The following is a 19,223-nucleotide window of genomic DNA, read 5'->3' on the forward strand; positions in this document are numbered from 1 at the left end:
CAATTTCCGAACTCAAGTCCTCTTTACCCACATGAGCATGTCATTGACCATTGAGTCATTGAGTCTCCCTCTCTCTTGTTTGTCTATTCCACAACAAACTGCTTCAGTAGAGGGTGAGGAGATGTCATGTGATCATGAGATGCTTCCTCCATGTGATCCCAGACCAGGAAATGATAGCCATGCCATATGCGTTCGAATTTGTATCTGAGTAGAAAGCAACAACCAGCCTTCCTACTTGAGTGCAGGACTGGAGGGAGAGAAGTGGCAGGGAAGGGGCTTCATTTTTTTAAAAATAAATTTATTTTTTATTTAAACAATTTGTCAACATACAGAATAACACCCAGTGCTCATCCCGTCAAGTGCCCACCTCAGTGCTCGCCATCCAGTCACCCCCACCCCCTGCCCACCTCCCCTTCCACCACCTCTAGTTTGTTTCCCAGAGTTAGGAGTTTTTCATGTTCTGTCTCCCTTTCTGATATTTCCCACTCATTTTTCCTCCTTTCCCCTTTGTTCCCTTTCACTATTTTTTATATTCCCCACATGAATGAGACCATATAATTTTTGTCCTTCTCCGATTGACTTATTTCACTCAGCAAAATACCCTCCAGTTCCATCCATGTAGAAACAAATGGTGGGTATTTGTCGTTTCTAATGGCTGAGTAATATTCCATTGTATACATAAACCACATCTTCTTTATCCATTCATCTTTCGATGGACACCGAGGCTCCTTCCACAGTTTGGCTATTGTGGACATTGCTGCTATAAACATTGGGGTGCAGGTGTCCTGGTGTTTCATTGCATCTGTTTCTTTGGGGTAAATCCCCAGCAGTGCAATTGCTGGGTCGTAGGGCAGCTCTATTTTTAACTCTTTAAGGAACCTCCACACAGTTTTCCAGAGTGACTGCACCAGTTCACATTCCCACCAACAGTGTAAGAGGGTTCCCTTTTCTCTGCATCTTCTCCAACATTTGTGGTTTCCTGCCTTGTTAATTTAGGGAAGGGGCTTCAAATGAAGGGTACAGATGAGCTGGGAGGAGAACTCTGGAAGGTATGTGTGTGCCCGTTGTCCCTTTCTGTTAGGACCTGCCTTGGATTGTATGTCCTCTCAATACTTCCAACTGCCTCCCCCCAGAATAAATAAACCTCAAAGACTTCTATGACATTTATTTGAAAAGACTATGAGGGGTCAATGAACACTCAACTGCATGTTGTCATGTAATAGAAGCTCAAAAATATTCATTGTAAACAATGAACAGAGAGGTTGCATATATTTTCATTTAAAGGAGACAGTTTTAATACTACCAGGAGTTTAAACAAAAGCTTACTTTAATGGCTTTCTCCAAAATTACACTTTTAAGTCTCACATTTTCAAAGGTTGATTTTTTCTCCCAAAAAAGATTATCAGTTTGATCATTTTTTATTATTTTAGAAGTCTATTTGAAAGTAAAATATTCCTTTTTATTAAGATTTTATTTATTTATTCATGAGAGACTCACACAGAGAGAGAGGCAGAGACAGAGACAGAGGGAGAAGCAAGTTCCCCGCAAGGAGTCTGATGTGGGACCACTCCCGGAGCCAGGACCCTGCCCTGAGCCAAAGTCAGATCTCAACCGCTGAGCCACCTCGGCATCCCCCTAAATATAAAATATTCTAATAAACAAATAAATAAAAGTAAAATATTCTGATAGTAGAAAAAAAAATACTGTTTTCAGGGGCCAAGACCAAAGGTAACAAGGGGAGGCTCCAATTTATCCCTCTCCATTAGCAGTCTCTAGAGCTTTTAGCAAATGGCACGTCTCACAATCCAGAGAGAACTACTCCTCAGAAGCTCTTTGAAGTCACATTAGGGTTTTGGTTTCCAGTGGTTTGAAGCATTTTCCACCACATCATATACTGAAAAATACTTATAGTATCATGTTCAGGTTCCTTTAAAGGGCCATATGTTGTGGTTCTTATTTCATTTGTTGTTGGTTGATGATAAATTAGCTGAACATTAATTTTATATTCACTTATGACCATAAATATCATTTTCATTGAATTGGCCAATCTTTTTTTTTTTTAAATCATATCATATTTATTACGTGTGTTCTCATAAGATTAAATATCCCCCCCCATCTCTCAATTATCTATTTTGGCTCTCTTTAGAAAGAGACTCATTTAGCTAGAGACAAACTTTTCTATAAGATTTAACCTAATATTTTGATATTCTTTATAACAAAATTATGAAATATTTCCAAACATGCTTAAAAATGTAATTTTTAAATAAGAATCAGTGTACCCACCATTCATTTATAACAGCTCCTAATTTTATTTTTGTTTCAGATTTGCTTCTTATTTTGCAGTAAGGAAAACATTTAAGACGCAGTTCAGATTCCATATAGTTAAGTGCCCATCTTTGATTACATTTACTCCCTTTTATTTCCAGAGTGATATTTATTATCTTTATGATTGTTGTATATTTTTGTACATATGATGTGTTCACATAAATGAATAGAATTGTTAGATTTTTTACATGATACATAAGGCTTATCATTTTAGAACTTCTTTTATTAATATTATTTGATTCAGATTTATCCATGTTGATAGATTCTATTCTAATTCAATCATTGTATGTTTTAAAGTATACCAATAGATATATATGCAAGATTTTATCTATTCTCCTATAATAGATAATTACAACATTTTCACTATTACAGTGATGTAGTTCTTAAAAGTTTTTTAAAAAATATTTATTTATTTATTTATTTATTTATTTATTTATTTATTTGAGAGCATGAGTAGGACGGGCAGGGGGAGAGGGAGAGAAAATCTCAGGCAGATTCCCTATTGAGTGTGGAGCCCACTCAGGGCTTGATCTCATGACCTGAGATCATAATCTGAGCTGACATCAAGATTTGGGTGCTTAACTAATTGCATTGCCCAGGCATCCCTACAGTGATGCAGTTCTTGAAAATGTATCCTTGTATACATGTGTGAGAATTCTATTTAGAGTATTTACCACATCGAAATGCTAGATAGTGGGATATATCCACCATCGTAAAATTTATAAGTTATTGTCAAATTACTTTGAAAGGGAGTAAGTAATTTAGACTTCTCCAGGTAGTATTTGAGAATTCTAATTCCTCATAGACACTTGTTATTGTCAACTTTTAAAATTTTTGCTTAATTGAATGGTTGGGAATGACATCTTAGAGAAAAGCAAAAGTTAGAAGGAAATTGATCACCTTCAGGTCAAGCTCCATACTTTTATAGACAATAAACTGTAGCCAAGACAGTAAACACCTTTTCTAGTTCATAGATTTAGTTAAAATAAGGACAAGATAGAATAGGCACTTGCCTTGAACTCAGAATTTAGTCTGGGCTTTCACAGATTTCATTTGTACATATTTCAATGATTTATAAGGAGAAAAGTACATCTGTTGTAACATGCAGCTAACTTTCAGAATTGCATCCCATATTTTTATTGCCTTATTTTTAACAACTAAACAGATCTGGGCCTTTTGAATTGTGAGTAAATGTTCATAGTCTTAAATAAGCAGCTGGATTTGATTTTATATTAAAAATGAAATTTTAGATATCCCCTATTAGTTTTTTTTGAAACAATACATTTAAGAGTTATTATTCTGAAACAAATCCTATAAAATATTGCATTACTTTTAATTTTAAAATTCTATTTTATATGCCATTGAACAATAGATGTCACTGTTTTGCCAACAAAAATAAATATGAAATTAATTCATTTGATTACTTTTCTTCATAAACAATTCTTGAGCTAAACAGATAAGTTGTAGGTTCTGGTAGAAAAATCTCAAACAGTGGCGGCATCTTTTAAATATTAATATCTGAGTATAAAATTAATATACTCAATTCATTGCTTTCTGAATCATTTATATATAACTAATCTAAAACTACTCATTTTATGCTTTATATTAACATTTTGACAATTAGAGGTCATTACAAGGAAAAAAGAATAAGTTCATTTGAGGAACATGGGCTCAGGTCAAAGAAAGAAACTTCTCAGAGTATGGTTAATAATAGTTTGAGTCCTTGTCACATGTTGCAAGCTGACTTGATTGATAGGGAATCTATACAAAATGGAAATCAGGGATAGAGGAGTCAAGAAAGAAGAGGTATTGAAAGTAATTCAATCAGGTCCAGTTCTAAGGATTGACCAGGTGGTGAATTGTGTTCCAAATCTGATGGCTAGAGTCAAGGCCATATTAAAATTTATATTAATTTTGCCTGAACAAATCAAAAGTTTTAAAGAAGCTTAAAGTAAAGCTGCTAAACTGTTGGCAGCAAGGAGAATGATCTGGGAGAAACAGTAGGGAATATTTCGAGATCATTTAATGATAGTGTTTTTGTTGTTGTTTTCTTTCTTTTCTTTCTTTCTTTCTTTCTTTCTTTCTTTCTTTCTTTCTTTCTTTCTTTCTTTCTTTCTTTCTTTCTTTCTTTTTTACCTGGGGCATATATGGAAGATTTAGTCAAGGTACAAGAAGGCTGTTAAAATTTAAGGACACTTGTTTCCTAACTTCTCCATTGACTGCAACATTGTTAACGCCCTAGAATAGTGTGCCTGATGACAAAAAAAAAATAAATAAATACAAATAAATAAATCATTTAAAAAGCTGATTTCAGAGAGTCTGGTGAATGAGCAACAGCCAGACCCTGAATCTAACAAGTTGCATATCCTAATTGTATTTGTAAAGTGGTTTAGAATTCATGAAGTGCTTTCACATTATCTAGGCTCTGACTCTTCAACTCATTGCAAAATGACTTCTGGACCATTTAGTTCACTCAGACTGGTCTCTCACAGGTTATTAATGACCTGCAAATTGTCAGAAACCACCCACCTACTCTTAAGTCTTTGTTTTATTCAATCACTCGTTTTTTTTTTTTTTTTAATATTGTTAACTATTTTCTCCCCTTTTAAAGTCTCTCCTCCCGTGTTTTCTGTGCCACTTTCTTTTTTCCTGGATTTCTTCTACTTTTTGACCTCTCTTTCTCATCCTCCTTCACTGCCACAGGGCTTTCCATTATCTTTTTAAATATTCTTTTAAATATTAATGTTCTCAGATTTCTTCCTTTTGCTCATTTATCACAGAATATTTTTCCGAGCGATTGTGTTGGTGCGAAATGTTGAGGCTACCTATATCTAATTCATCATTTAACAAATATTTATTTTCATTTATGTATCAGGTATGTTATAGGTGCTGGAGACACAGGAGTCAGTAAAAGTAACATCATGTCTTCCTTTGGTCCTTTGGTTCTTATGAGGAAAAGGGCATGTGTGCGAATATAATGAATTATTGACTGATACATCTATATCTTTTCCTTCATTGCCCTCATCTTTGAAATACACTTTCTAGTACTCTCAGTCCCGACCTTAGCAGCTAGGAATTTATGGGAGGGTTGTTAACATAGAAATTCAGGGAAAAATAAATGGGTCAATATTCCATTTTTAGATATTAAAATAGACTTTTAGAATGGACATTAGAAACTATGATCTTCAAGAAAAGGCTTTCAGAAGTGCAAGAAGGGAGAGTTTGGGTTTTCTAAAACATGAACCTGTAGGACTTGTGCTATACATTTTATTCTTTAAACAACAGAGTTTTCGAGACTATGAGAGGATAATAGAGGGACAAGTATGGTGTACAGTGTCTTCCCTTTGAAAAATATCCTCAAGGGTGGTGGTCAAACCCTACAATGATTTAGGGACCCAAGGAGTTATATGTTCAGATCCCTGGTTGGGTTTCAAGATGTTTGAGTCCTCTACAAGCGTAGAGAGAGCTGCATATGGCCAAGCAATGGCTGAACCCATGATTACAGAGCCTTAGGGCACATCTCTCGTAGGTGGCAGCTAAGAGCCAAATATTTTTCTGTAAGGCTGACTATGGTAGAGATGTGACAGTGGATGCTGAAGGACCTAGAGGAGCCCTGTGGCTAAGACAGATGAATAGCATTAGCAGGTGTGCCATGGAGTTGTTTGCTAGATGTCAATTTGGAGAGCTGAGGCCAGGTAGGGGCTAGCGTGAAGATATGACTCCTTCTTTGGACTGTCAGCCTAAGTAAATGCTACAGCCAAGGCATTCACTTGTGGCAACTGCCCCTGCAAAAATTTTACTTTCTGCCACTAGGCAGAATGATTTCTCAAAATATTTTGATTTTTTTTTTAAAATCAAGAGCTATACATTTCCACCAATTCTAGTTGAAACTGAAAAAAAAAAAATATCCCCACAAGTGTTGAGTTCTTATAGTGTCAGGGATCATGTGAGGTGCTAATGATATAAACTAAATAAGACATTGTCCCTGTTCTCAAAGAGCCTACATTTTATTGAGAAAGACAATACTGAGATGGCTTCTGGCTGGTTTTCCTTTCCTTACACAAATGGAATCATCCTATTTCCACTTTGAATGTCCATTCTGTCTTTTAGGTCTACCAGTTTTCTTCTTCATCATTCTAGACTGTGGGGTGGATCATTTTGGAAGATTTCTCCTGCCTCTTTTGCTAAATTAACCATCAACTTCGATATTTCCATAGCACTTACCATACCAAGATAACATATTTTTTTAATGTATTAAAAGCCTCATTTGTGAGGCTTTGTCTACTCATTTAAATGATAAGCTCCTCAAAGGCAGGGACAATTATATGCCCATATTTGTATCTTTACCATCTGGAACATAGATTATCAATAAAATCTTATTTTATGCAACATTTTTATGTTTATTTTCCAAAATCACTCTGTGAAATTAGTGTTGTGGTTTTAGACTTTTTAAAAACAGATTTAAAAGTAATGAAGAATACATAGGGTCAAATAACTTGTCTGAAGCCACACAGCTACTCAGTGGCAAAGCTTGAAATCAAATGTAAAGTCTCTGACTCTAAACCGGGCATTGTTCCTCACTTAGCTCATTTGAGTTCAATCTCAGAATTCACAGTCTTGCCATGAGAGTCCATATAAGATTGACAATTTAGATTCGCTGTGGTTCGGTATAGCCTTCTCTTTCTTGTTCTCACAGACCTCATGATAAACATAAGACTGAGCATGGTATATTAACTGGTACCACGTCATTAACTTTTATTTTCAATTATTTCAGGGTAAAGGCCTTTGTACTTAACACATTGATAATTTCTCCCATTTTTCTTCATCCTGATTATTCCATTTATTTCCTCTGTTACCATGTAAGCCTTGTCTTCTAGCTCTGACTGGTAGACATCTTCATTCATGTTGAGGATCACCTCAAACACACAAATACCAAAGGTTGTCTGATTTTTATCCTCAATCATTGTATGGGTTCAATATCTTCTTTAAGCCATTAAAATTCTCTGGTATTTTTCTTTTTAATTACTGAGATTACTTTTATTTAAGATTAGAAAGGAAATGCCTTGAATAGGAAAAACAATCACATTTCAGAAAGATGATGCCTTAAGGTTTTCTATCAGCGGTTGCTCTTTTGGAGAATAAAAGGAATTGCACAAATACTTCATCAGTGACAGTTTGCTTTGAAGATAGTATTCTACACTTTGAATAACAGACAATTTTGACATTTTTTTAAAGCAACACATACTAGAAACTGTGTTTCTGCTATTAGAATGATATTTAAATCAGTAATCGAACTTCAAAGAAAGAATAATTCACTCATTCATTGAACCAATATATACATATTTATCTAGGGCTCTCCTACTTTTTTTTAATGTAGATTGTTGAAAATAATGTCACTGAAAAAAAGTCATAGAATGACCCTATAAAAACTTACTATCACAGATTAACTGTGGGAAGGAGGATTTGAAATTATGAAATCTTAAATTCTGTATTTTATTTTATTTTATTTTTTTTTTTTTGTATTTATGATAGTCACAGAGAGAGAGAGAGAGAGAGAGAGAGAGAGACAGAGACACAGGCAGAGGGAGAAGCAGGCTCCATGCACCAGGAGCCCGATGTGGGATTCGATCCCAGGTCTCCAGGATCGTGCCCGGGGCCAAAGGTAGGCGCTAAACCGCTGCGCCACCCAGGGATCCCTTAAATTCTGTATTTTAAAAGCAGTTTTATTAATTCCAAGTTCATGAAGCAATTAAAAATAAGTCTGTTCACTACAGGAGTGAAGAAAAGCTACTTTAATTAACAGATGTAAGCTTGTAATTAGCATGTCAACTTTTTGTGTGCAAATAGATGTTTCCAAAGTACTGAAAGTATTTTATTTTTCTCACTTTAGTAGTTCTGCCAGTTTCCAAACACTCTTGTTAAAGCATTAATTTACTTTGCAACCCTCCTCTTCAACTTCAGGACATCCATGTGAACTGCCAGCAATTCTTTTTTAGTGGACCCCAATTAATTTTCTGAGTTTTTTCACTTACACAGTATCTTTTCTTTTTTTTTTTTTTAAGATTTATTTATTTTTAAAAAGATTTTATTTAGTTAGTTATTCATGAGAGACATAGAGGGAGAGGCAGAGACATAGGCAGAGGGAAAAGCAGGCTGCCTGTGAGGAGCCTGATGGCAGGGCTTGATCCCAGGACCCTGGGATCAGGCCTTCAGCCAAAGGCAGATACTCAACCACTAAGCCATCCAGGCAACCCTATTTATTTTAAATAAAGAGAGAACAAGTGGGAGGGGCCGAGGGATAGGAAGAGAGAATCTCAAGCAGACTCTGGCTTAGCATGGAGCCTGATGCAGGGCTTGAGGCAGGGCTCCATCTCACAATTCTGACATCATAACCTGAGCTGAAATCAAGAGTCAGACACTTAATCCACTGAACCACCCAGATGTCCCAGTAATATCTTACTTTCTGTGTTCATGTTAAATTTCATGCCATGTGTTTTGAAATCATTTCAAGGACATATATATTCTCAGGAAAACATTTACATTGGTGGAAACATTAATGAGCACTTGTTAAGGGAGAATGGCAACTCAACAAAGGCAGTCAGACCAAGAGCAATTTTTTACTAAAGGAGAATGTTTAAGTTGTATTCTACAGATGTGAAGGTAACAATCCATGGGAAAAATATGTAACTATGTAAAACTCTGTGTCTATACACACATACATAACTAAGTTTGTGTACACAGCTCTTCCTAAGGAGGGTTAAGATCTGTAGGTGAATTGCACTCAGGACTTTGTTCCATTTATTTTTTCCATTTCCAAACCTATAACAAATAAGCAAAAACTAGATAAAAGCCCAGTAATATTTAACATATATCTCTCTAGGTGGCAAATGATGCATTCAACATTGTCCTGTATCCTCCAATGAGTACCATTAGTTACCTATGTTGATATGCTGCTCCCTAACTTGTTAGGTTTTCAACATAGAATGAAAATGTCCATTGGATTGAGATCGATTAGAACTTATTATAATAAATGCTAGTGATATGTAGTTTGTCTACAAAGTCATGTATAAAATGCATAATTATTTATGTCAACAAATATAGTGTCATCAAGACAGATACAAGCTATCTTACCAATGGCACAATGAAGTTTAATAGAATATCAAAAGACAGCAGTTTAGGAAGACATCAAAGAACAAGACAGTCAGGACCTACCTAAGGAGTCAAAATTGCAGAGAGCTATAGGGACCCACAGTAGGTTAGTGATCAACTAGGGTTAGGGGTAGGGGAATTAAGGGATGAGACATAAGGGGTGCAGGTTTCTTTGAGGGGTGATAAAATCTTTTAAGTTTGATTGTGGTGATGAATGCACAACTCTCTGAATATACTAAAAGTCAAATCTATTTTTTTAAAAAATCACAGAGAAAAGAGAACAATATTAAGATGGTCATTACATTCCCTGCTGCTGCCTTTTCCCTTTGAGGCATTTACTTATTCTTGAATGTAAACAGTAAGCCCAAATGAGCAGTACCCAAGTAAATATTGCTGCAGCCTCACAGGGACCCAGTCTCATAGGGATTTAAGACTGAAGTTCAGGCCTCCAAGCCCACAGGAATGATTTTGGAGAAAAAAGGACCATAGAGGAGAAAGACCTACCTTTCATGTGCAAATTATCCTCAGCTATTTGCTGAATCTAAACTGTGTGTGCATAGAACAATAAACAGAATGCTGTTGAAAAGTGACTTTAAAAGAGCAGATAATTTAGCAAGCTCGTAGTTTTGGGAAAGCAAGTTTCCATGGAGGTGGGGAATTTCAGTGAAGATATCATACATGCTATACTCTAAATTTAAGGGTAAATCAGAACTATGGATCAGTGTGATATGTGTTGACTCTGTATAGATAAATCAGCACATAGGAGAAAATTTATAATATTAAAAGCCTAAAGAGAGCTGACAAATTCATGATCTAAGTATTGAGCTCAAAAAAATGAAAAAAAAAAAAAAGCAGAAATTACACAAAGGAGGGAAAATGGAATTAATGAAATGGAAAGAAATATACAATAAAGAAAATAAATGGCCAAGAGTTGTTTCTTTGAAAAAACTGATAATAATAATTTATAAACATAGGGCAGCCCAAGTGGCTCAGCGGTTTAGCGCCGCCTTCAGCCCCAGGTGTGATCCTGGAGATCGGGGATTGAATCCTGCATCAGGCTCCCTGCATGGAGCCAGCTTCTCCCTCTGCCCGTGTCTCTGCCTCCTCTCTCTCTCTCTCTCTCTCTGTCTCTCATGAATAAATAAATTTTAAAAAAATTTATAAACATATTACAAGTCTGATTAAGAAAAAAAGGGTACAGTATCAGGAATGAAAACTTAGGAACCAATAATATGACCATTAAAGATAATGAGCATACTATAGTTCTATGATAATAAATTAATACAACTTATTAAAATGGTATAAGAAAAAATACTAAATCTAAATCATCTTATATGTACGAAATACATCAAGTTAGTAACATCTTCCCATAAAGAGAACTCTAGGTGATATAAGACTCATAGGGTGAGCAAGGTGGTAGAACAGAAAGTCCCCAGCTCCTGTCCTAGCCAATAAACAATGATGTGCCAACCATCCAGAGACAGAAACACCTTTTTAGGATCTTGGGGGTCCAGGTAGGAGCCTAAGACTGAGGAGAGCTACTCTGAGAAGGCAGGAAAACATCTTAATGACAGGTTTGGCAAACATGGTCCCACTTGTAGACTCAAAGAAGCCGCACACCGTATGTACTGAGTCTTACTTGGCTCCAGTCCTGCTCTTTCTGCTGCTGACCTGGAGACATACAGATGAGCAAATGCTGGATCCAATCAGAGCCCAAGTGATAGTTTTTAGAAGATGCCAAAAGAAAATACTTTCGTGATTTGGGATAGATAGAGACTTACTAAATGCAACTTAACCATTAGATTTAAAAACCTACTAAATTGAACTTCAGTAAATCTATAAGCTTATGGTCATTAAAAGATGCCATCAAGAGAATGAATAGGCATTCCACAGACTGGTTAGGAGACATTTGCAATGTCTTAGTCTAGTCTACAGAAGAACTTGCATCCAGAGTGCATATATGGCACAAGAGAGAATAGCTAAATAGCCAGTAAGCATATATAAACATCTTCAACTTTAATTATCGGGAGGGAAAAAACATAATGAGATTGGTTTCCAGACACATGAGAAGGTGTAAAAATTAGAATTTTACAAAATAACAATATTAAATGTAGGCAAATATATGGAGGACCCATAATTCTTGTAAAATGCCGGTGTAAAATTGGTCTACATTCTTTGGAGAACTTGACATCACCTGTATGCTGAATATACACATATTGTAAATCTAAGAATTCCATTCTGAGACATACTTAACATATAAATCGGTACCAAATGACATATGTAAGAATGCTCAGAGTCTCACTAGAAATTGTTTAAAATAGAAACAACTCAATTTTCCATCAGGAGTAAAATTGATAAATTATGAGCTATTTATGCAGTGAAACACTATAGAACAATGTAAAAAGGACAGATCATAGATTATTTTGATTGAGAGAAATAAGAGATGCAAGAGTATCTAGGGTATGATCCCATAAATATGAAAAAAGAAGCAAACTTATCTTTGATAACTTTAGTCAGAATAGTCCTTTTTTTTTTTTTTGTCCTTACTTTTGATGCAGGGTAGAGTGAATGGAAATGAGGCAGGAATGAGGTTTCTGAGACATTATGTTCTCTTCTTGCTATATGTGTTCTCTTCTTGCTACATGTACACCTTGCATAGGTGTACTCATTTTGTTAACATTCCTGGATAAGATTTGTGTGCACTGTAAATCTCATGTCATTCAAAAATAAAATAGAAAAAAATTGATGTTATTGATATCAAAATGTTGAAACTCGCAGTAGGCTACCCAAACTTGTGTGGCAGGAGTGGTAGAGGGGGAATGAGGGAGATGAGGGTTGTAGTACAACAATGAGGACAATTACAACAAGAACAATAATAGGCGCTGGTCACTGGCATAAAAGATGCAGAGAGGGAGGGAGAAAGTAAAACCACCCTCTGATCTTTGGAAGCAGGTGCTATAATTAGCCTGATTTAAAGGAAAGAAAGCAGTTCAGTGGGACAAAGGTACTTACCAAGAATTACAGATATTAACTATAATAGAGCTGGAACTGGAACCCAGGCAAGATTCTTAATCTCATACTTCTTTCTTTGCATACAAAAGTAACTTAGATTAAAAACATCTAATTTTGAAGGAAAGATCTTCTAGCACTAAGGGAAGATGGATGTCCAAAGTTTCATTTGATTTTAAAATAGTATATAACTTCACCTGCGCAGGTAAAGCAGCTGAAGAGAAAATTTTTTAGAGACCATTATATTGCCCGGTTATTAGAGACCAGGTGTTCCTGATTATCCTAATTGTTTTACACTGATAACTTTTTGCTAGGATAATACCATTCTACCCTACGGTAGTTACGAAGTGTCTGTTTTCTTAGTGCCAGTGAGGTCTTTGCAACCTAGAGGAAAAATCTGAAAACAATAGGTCATGTCTGCCAAAGGTAGTTAACAGAATTTGGATGCTTGTTTTCTGTGTCCCCAAATTTCTCCCATCTGCCATGCACTTTCTTTGCAAATCATTCCATTGTATTCTTTTAAAAAGGAGCTTGGAACTGATGGACTTGGAAGCAAAAGATCCTTAATCATTTCATTATAGTATTGTATCAATATGTTTGCTTAAGCTACCTTAAGTGTATATTAGGGTATTTATTATATTTATATTTGTAAATTAGATTAGCTTCTATCTCCCTTTTTCCCCCAAAATGATGGACTTTGTGACCTCTGAATCAGGAATTTTTTTCCTTATTCAATTGACTTAAGGCATTGCTAATCTCCCACATTCCCTGTGAAGCCTTTATGGGATGTGTCCTGGTTCAGGCTAGACCCTTTCTACTACTTTGCTGACTTGCTCCTCACCTTAATTTGATGGAGGAAAGTTTTTTATGTGAATTATATAAGCACAAAATTTGGCAAGAAAACGAGAGGAAAAAAGTTTAAAGACACCATAGTCAACAAAACCAATGCTTATCCAACACACATACACACACACACACTTTATCACTCTCAGGAAGTACAGTGCTCTGCCAATTTCAACTCAAAAGATTAAAAATAAAGCTCTCTCTCAATTCTAGGTTCTCACAGATTCCCTCAAAGAAAATCCCCTCCCTTCCCCACCCCCTATTTGACTAGAGCTTAGAAACCATTTGAATCTACATATACATGCAGTAGAAATTCATGAGTGGATATCATTAGATTTACTCCATTGTGTACCCTTGATATGTTCTAATTCTGGTCTCTTTTTGGGGGGAGGTGGGGGGGTAATTCTGGTTCCTTTAATCTGTAATTTCATGCTTTCCTGGTCACAGACCTAGCATATCTGGTTTCATCATAGCTAGACTCTTTCTACAGCAGGGTTTCTCAATCTTGGTACTATTTTTAACCAGATAGTTATTTGTTGTGGGGTCTGTCTGGTACATCTTAGGATATTTAATAGCATCTCTGGCCTTCTACTCAATATATGTCAGTATCACTGACCCCCTCAACCTTAGTTTTGACAATAGAAAGTTTTCAGACATTGCCAGATGTCCCTGGGAGGCAAGTGGTTCCCAGTTGAGCACCAATGTCCTACAAAATGAAAATGAACTACAGAAATACGGAGGAAGAAAGAGAACATTTCTGACAAGCATACTTTAAGATGTTTTAAGCTTTCCAGGAAGATCTTTATATCTAGATAATTTAGACATTTTCTTTTATAAGAGAGGTAGGGGCCACAGCAGTGTATCCATCATTTCAGATCTGACTTCTAGCGATTACTTTTCAGATCTGACCTCTTATCATTGGCTCCATTATACTTGGTCTTCTTTTGGAGGTCAGCTCGTAATAATTTCAGTTTCTTTTGAATCTCAGTCAGAATACCTATTTTCTGATCCAAAATGGACAATAACTGGGCAATGCAAAAATCAGCATCGTAATTTCCCTCACCAGCTGTCTCCTGGATGTTGTTCCCTGGCCATTGGCTTGATTCCTTCCATGAAGTCCTCCTTGTATCCTCCACTAACGGGGTGGATAATGTTTCAGTGTCTTTAGCCTGTTTTTCCTTCTCACTCTGTATATTAGGTATGTTAATAAATCCATCCCTCTGAAGGGATGTTTTTGAGTTTCTAATGTGATTTTCCAACATCCGTGGCACCTCAGGTCCAACCGGATAGACACAACGATGGTGGGGCGTTAAATCCAGAGCTAATCCTTTCACTCTATTTGCATATCTCAAAGTGTTGAGGGTGTTTTCACAAGAGGCCATTCCTGGAGAGATGGTAGCAATCATACAAGTGGAGGAGTTCTGGCCTATAAAGGAGTCCCGGAGCACCTGCGTCAGTTTGCTGGCTCTGAATGGGGTGTGAGACTTGTTCTGACCCAAAGCTCGGATGCATTCTTTGAGCGCTAGGAGACTTTTATTTATCTCCGCCCCCTCCAGCTGCCTTTTCCGGTTGGCTTTGGCAGTATCTGCTCCCCTTTCGTTCCCGGCTAAGTCAACGAGGGAAAACTTGCCATGCAGTTTCCCCCCCGACTTTAGGATGATCTGGAACACGGCATGGCTCCTGGAAGAGTGGGCGTTGACCGATGTCTGGCCAGAGGTCCGACAGCTGTTTCCTAGTTCCACGAGGTTCAGCACATCCTCCACACTACACACCTCCTGCTCCTGCAGTCCGACCACCTGCATTTGCTGATTGCCATCCTCGAGGACTTGCAGCTTCTTCTTCCAGTTCAACAGATCATACACCTTGCCCCCATAGATCTCAAAAAATGTCCCATAGACTTTGAGGTCCAGCTTCTCATAAGCTCTGGCTTTGAGCAAGAGGAAGACATCCTGCGCCACCAGGGCATAAATGCCTTTGGAACAGTCTTGATCCCCTCCCGAAAAGGCTCCGCCCATGGTGTGCGTTTTGCCGCTGCCTGTCTGCCCGTAGGCAAAGCAGGTGGCCATGCCCTTGCGGAAGATGGACTCCACCAGCGGCTGGGCAGTGAACTGGTACACTAACTCGGTGGAGGCGGTGTCATCGAAGGCATGGTCGAAGCAGAAGGTCTGGTTCTCCAGGTAGCGAGTGAGGTCTACCTTTTGCTTGGACTCATGCACCATGACCACGTTGTCCGAGGGGATGGTGATGATGTCCAGGTCCTTCAGGGTGGTCTCCCGCTGGTTGAGAGGACGCTTCCTCACGCAGACGCAGATGCGGTGGTCCTCCCGGGGCTCCCGGCTGCACACCTTGCTGCAGTCCAGGTGCCTGCGGCACTCGTCGATCATGCGCATGATCTCGTAGTTGGGGTTTCCCGTGTTGACACTGAGGGCGCGCTGGGCTCGGACCTCCAGCTGCAGCCGCCTGCGCTTTTCCCGCTGTTTTTGCAGTTTCTCAATTTCCCGGAGGCAGGGGGACTTTTTCCGCTTCATCAGGCAAGGGTTGCTGGGGACTCTGAGAGCCAGGCTGTCCCCTGAGGGCATTTCGTTTTTCTGGGGGATGGCCGCAATCCAGCGCGTGGCGGAGCCCTGGTCCCCGAGGGCAGAAGCGGGCGCCAGAGACAAGGGCAGCAGCGGGGACGGCGTGGGGTGTCCAGCAGAGGCCAGCGCGGGATTCAGCAGGAATATGGTTTCTAGGTCAACCTTCTTGCCCTTTTTAACTCCTTTTTCGACCCACTCTACCGTGACCCAAGAGTTTTCTCTTTTGATCTCTGTGACCACAGCGAGGTGGATCCGCCCGTCGCTGCGCTGGATGGCCACGCAGATGCCCACTTGCACGTCCCCCGAGTGCGGCTTCAAGGGTTTCAAGGCTGCGAGGCGGGGGGCGGCCGGGAGGCATAACTGGCTGGCCATGGTGAAGGATGGAGGTGTCAGGGCTCGCTTGCTGGGGCCCTTGGGGTTGGAGCAGGAGGACCTGAGCCCAAGCCAGCCTGAAGCGCCCAGGGCACTGAGGCGCTTGTGGTTTGCACCTGCCTTTGTGAGTCCCATACCAAGGCTCTGCCTCAACCACTGGCGTCACAAAAGGATGGAGACAAGTGGCAGCGGGGGGAGGGGGGGGAGCGAGGTGAAAGCAGGGGGTGGGGTGAAGTCACATTCGTGATTCTAGGTACAAAGACAGCTGGAATAGAAAAAAATGTTCTCTGCCACTGAGTACATAGGGGTCGCAGTTAGGAGCGTGGTATGTGTCCCGTGGGCTGTTGTGCTTCAGCTTTGGGACCATCCGTTCCGGCCTGCAGTCTGGAGCCGCATGCAGCGTCTAAGCTGGGTGCTTCAGTTTGAGGACCGGTGAATGTTCGCTTCAGCTTCAGCCCTTTTGTGATCAGCAGGAGCGAGTGAGGGTAGAGCTGTCTGCAAATCACAGGCTTCTAAGGGCAGGATCCCAGAGAAACTCCCTCAAACCTGCCATCCCTCTTCCGGCCCACACCCCCTTCAAAACTTGCTGGACTTTGAACAGTCACAACTTCAAGTTATTCCTGTTCAGTGGGAGTTCTCACTACAAAATCAAAATGAGTTGAATGTAGTGGCTTCTTGTGGTAATTTGCTAATATGGCATTTCCTTTGGTGCAGCATCTGGGTTTGCAAACACAAAGTGTTTATCACATTCCAGGTGGCTCTGATAGCTCTAAAGTGAGTTTTGTTGCATGGCAGACACCACCATTTTTGAGATTATTTCAGTAATTACCTTTCTAAATTCCTTCAGTAATTACACTACTGGCCTCGTTATGCATAATTTGGAGAGAAAGGAGGGACTGTTGGTGGAAAGAGAGAATTCATCTTATACCCCCTCCTCATCCCAAAATGCGTGTGTGTGTGGCCTTTAGAAGTTAAGGTAGGGCAGGCAGGATGGTCAAGGGAAATGGAAGGGCAGCTAAGATCATCAGAGGCAACTGTATGTTTTGGCAAGATTGCAGATTTTTTTCTGTAGGATGATTTACTTGCAAAAACAAAAAATTTTTAAAAATTAAAAAAAAAATTGACATCAACTGCTAGATAGGCCACATGAAGATGAAGGTGACATTTTCTTTTCCTTCCGCATAGCACATTGTCTTTTAGCTGTAAGTCTGGTGGTAATTTCAATGACAGCCTCAAAATGGCATGAAGTAGCCTGGTGTCCTTCCAACCTTCTTTAGGACCAAGGGCCATGATGGAAGCACATTCTTGTTATAAATCGACTTCTTCTTAATGGAAGTTCCTCTCCTCAGTAAATTTAGTAAAACTTAGATTTTAAAAAGAAGGTGTATTGGGGGGATATTTGGTAAGTTGGATTAGTATGTTGTGCTCATTTCAGGGGGATGCTGAATGCTAGTAGAGGACGGGAGAAAGGACTTTCTCCAACTATCTTTTTATGATTATTATTTTTTTAATTTTCCAACTTATCAATATTGAAAGTTGTGCTTGAAATCAGTTTTTGTTTTCCTTTTGTCAGGGCGTTATGTAAATGACCCTAATCCCTCTGTTTTTCATTAGGTTAAATTATCTTTAAAAAAAAAACTTGCTGTAAAAAAAAAAAAAACTTACTGCTTTCAAGTTATACATATATATATTTACATTTATATATATATGTATATATAATTTACCTTTATTTTTGAAAAAAAATGTAGTCTCTCTCAAAATTATACAAATTCTAGCTCTTCTTGGTAAAGCACATTTTTATACCTGAGGCAGTGATTTTTATTTACTTATTTATTTTTTTACGGATAGACCATAAATGACAAGATTCAAAGTGGTGGTGCAAAAATCAAAGGTTAAAGTTTATTTTGCTGTCCAGCATATCTATAAAGGTCTTTTTAGCTATTTTAGGACTTTTCCTCACTCCTCCCCTTTAGTTGTCTTCTTTATATATATTTTCCCTTGACTATCTCATGTATTTCCACCGTTTATTATTATTATTATTAATATATATATGGAGAAAGGGAGAGTGAGAGAGTGCATGCACTCTTAGGTATTTTTAATTATTCTTAGGAGTTCCAACATCCACCCGCTGACTTCTCCCTCCTCTTCAGCCCATTCTGATTTGGAGTTAGTCCTTTCCCCATCTCTAGAAGTCTTATTTAACTGTGACATCTTTTAATCTCCCAACCAATTATAACCCTACTTCCTTGGGGTTATCCGCGTCCAAACAGGGACTCGGTCTATTTCTCATGCTGCTCCTAGAGTTATTCTGACAGCTAATTCCATAGTAATTCGCTGCTTACAAACATTTTAGTAGCTCTCCATCACCCTAATTGATACAGTACAAATTCCATATGAGGGCACAGGTGCAGATTGCCACCTTGACTGCCTTTTCATCCTCAAGCTTTATACCCTCCACACTTAGTCTAAAATTGAGGTGTACTGAATAATTTGAGGTCCTTCAAAGTATTTTTTTTCCAAATTACTAATTTCTAGCCCAGTGGTTCTCCATATAAGGGTATGTGAAATTCACCTACAGAGCTTGTTAGAACAGATTGCTGGTCCCCTCCCTAGTGATTCTGATGCAGAAATATAAGGTGTGGCCAAGAATTTGCATGTCCAACAAGTTCCCAAGTGATGCTGATGCTGCTAGTTCTGGGAACACATGCCTTGGGAATCACTGGTTTCTCTCTAGACCAGAATAAACTTTCCTTGACCTCTCTAATACCTATCCTAAATATCTCTACCCCTGGAAATGTTGCTCTGACCTTGTTGATAATACTCAGCTAAAATAGCATTAAATGGAGATGTCCCTTCCTAGGAAATAGTATCTGGTACTGGTTAGGTTGTTTGATCAAGGGGACTCAAAATCTTCATTTTCAGGAGCAACTACAAAAGAAAATTCTCATA

At 38.5% G+C, this 19,223-nt stretch overlaps 1 protein-coding gene across 1 annotated transcript; it reads right to left on the reverse strand.

The window, feature by feature from the left end:
* Positions 1 to 14,210: 14,210 nt before the first annotated feature.
* Positions 14,211 to 16,274, reverse strand: KIF2B (kinesin family member 2B). The gene has a single exon (XM_041726812.1). It carries the CDS (start codon positions 16,272 to 16,274, stop codon positions 14,211 to 14,213), a length of 2,064 nt encoding a protein of 687 aa, XP_041582746.1.
* Positions 16,275 to 19,223: the final 2,949 nt, after the last annotated feature.

The sequence above is a fragment of the Vulpes lagopus genome, chromosome 12, assembly GCF_018345385.1.
Source record: "Vulpes lagopus strain Blue_001 chromosome 12, ASM1834538v1, whole genome shotgun sequence".
Taxonomy (NCBI): domain Eukaryota; kingdom Metazoa; phylum Chordata; class Mammalia; order Carnivora; family Canidae; genus Vulpes; species Vulpes lagopus.

Excerpts from the sequence above, each read along its gene's own strand:
- KIF2B (XM_041726812.1), bottom strand. The coding sequence starts at position 16,274 with ATGGCCAGCCAGTTATGCCTCCCGGCCGCCCCCCGCCTCGCAGCCTTG.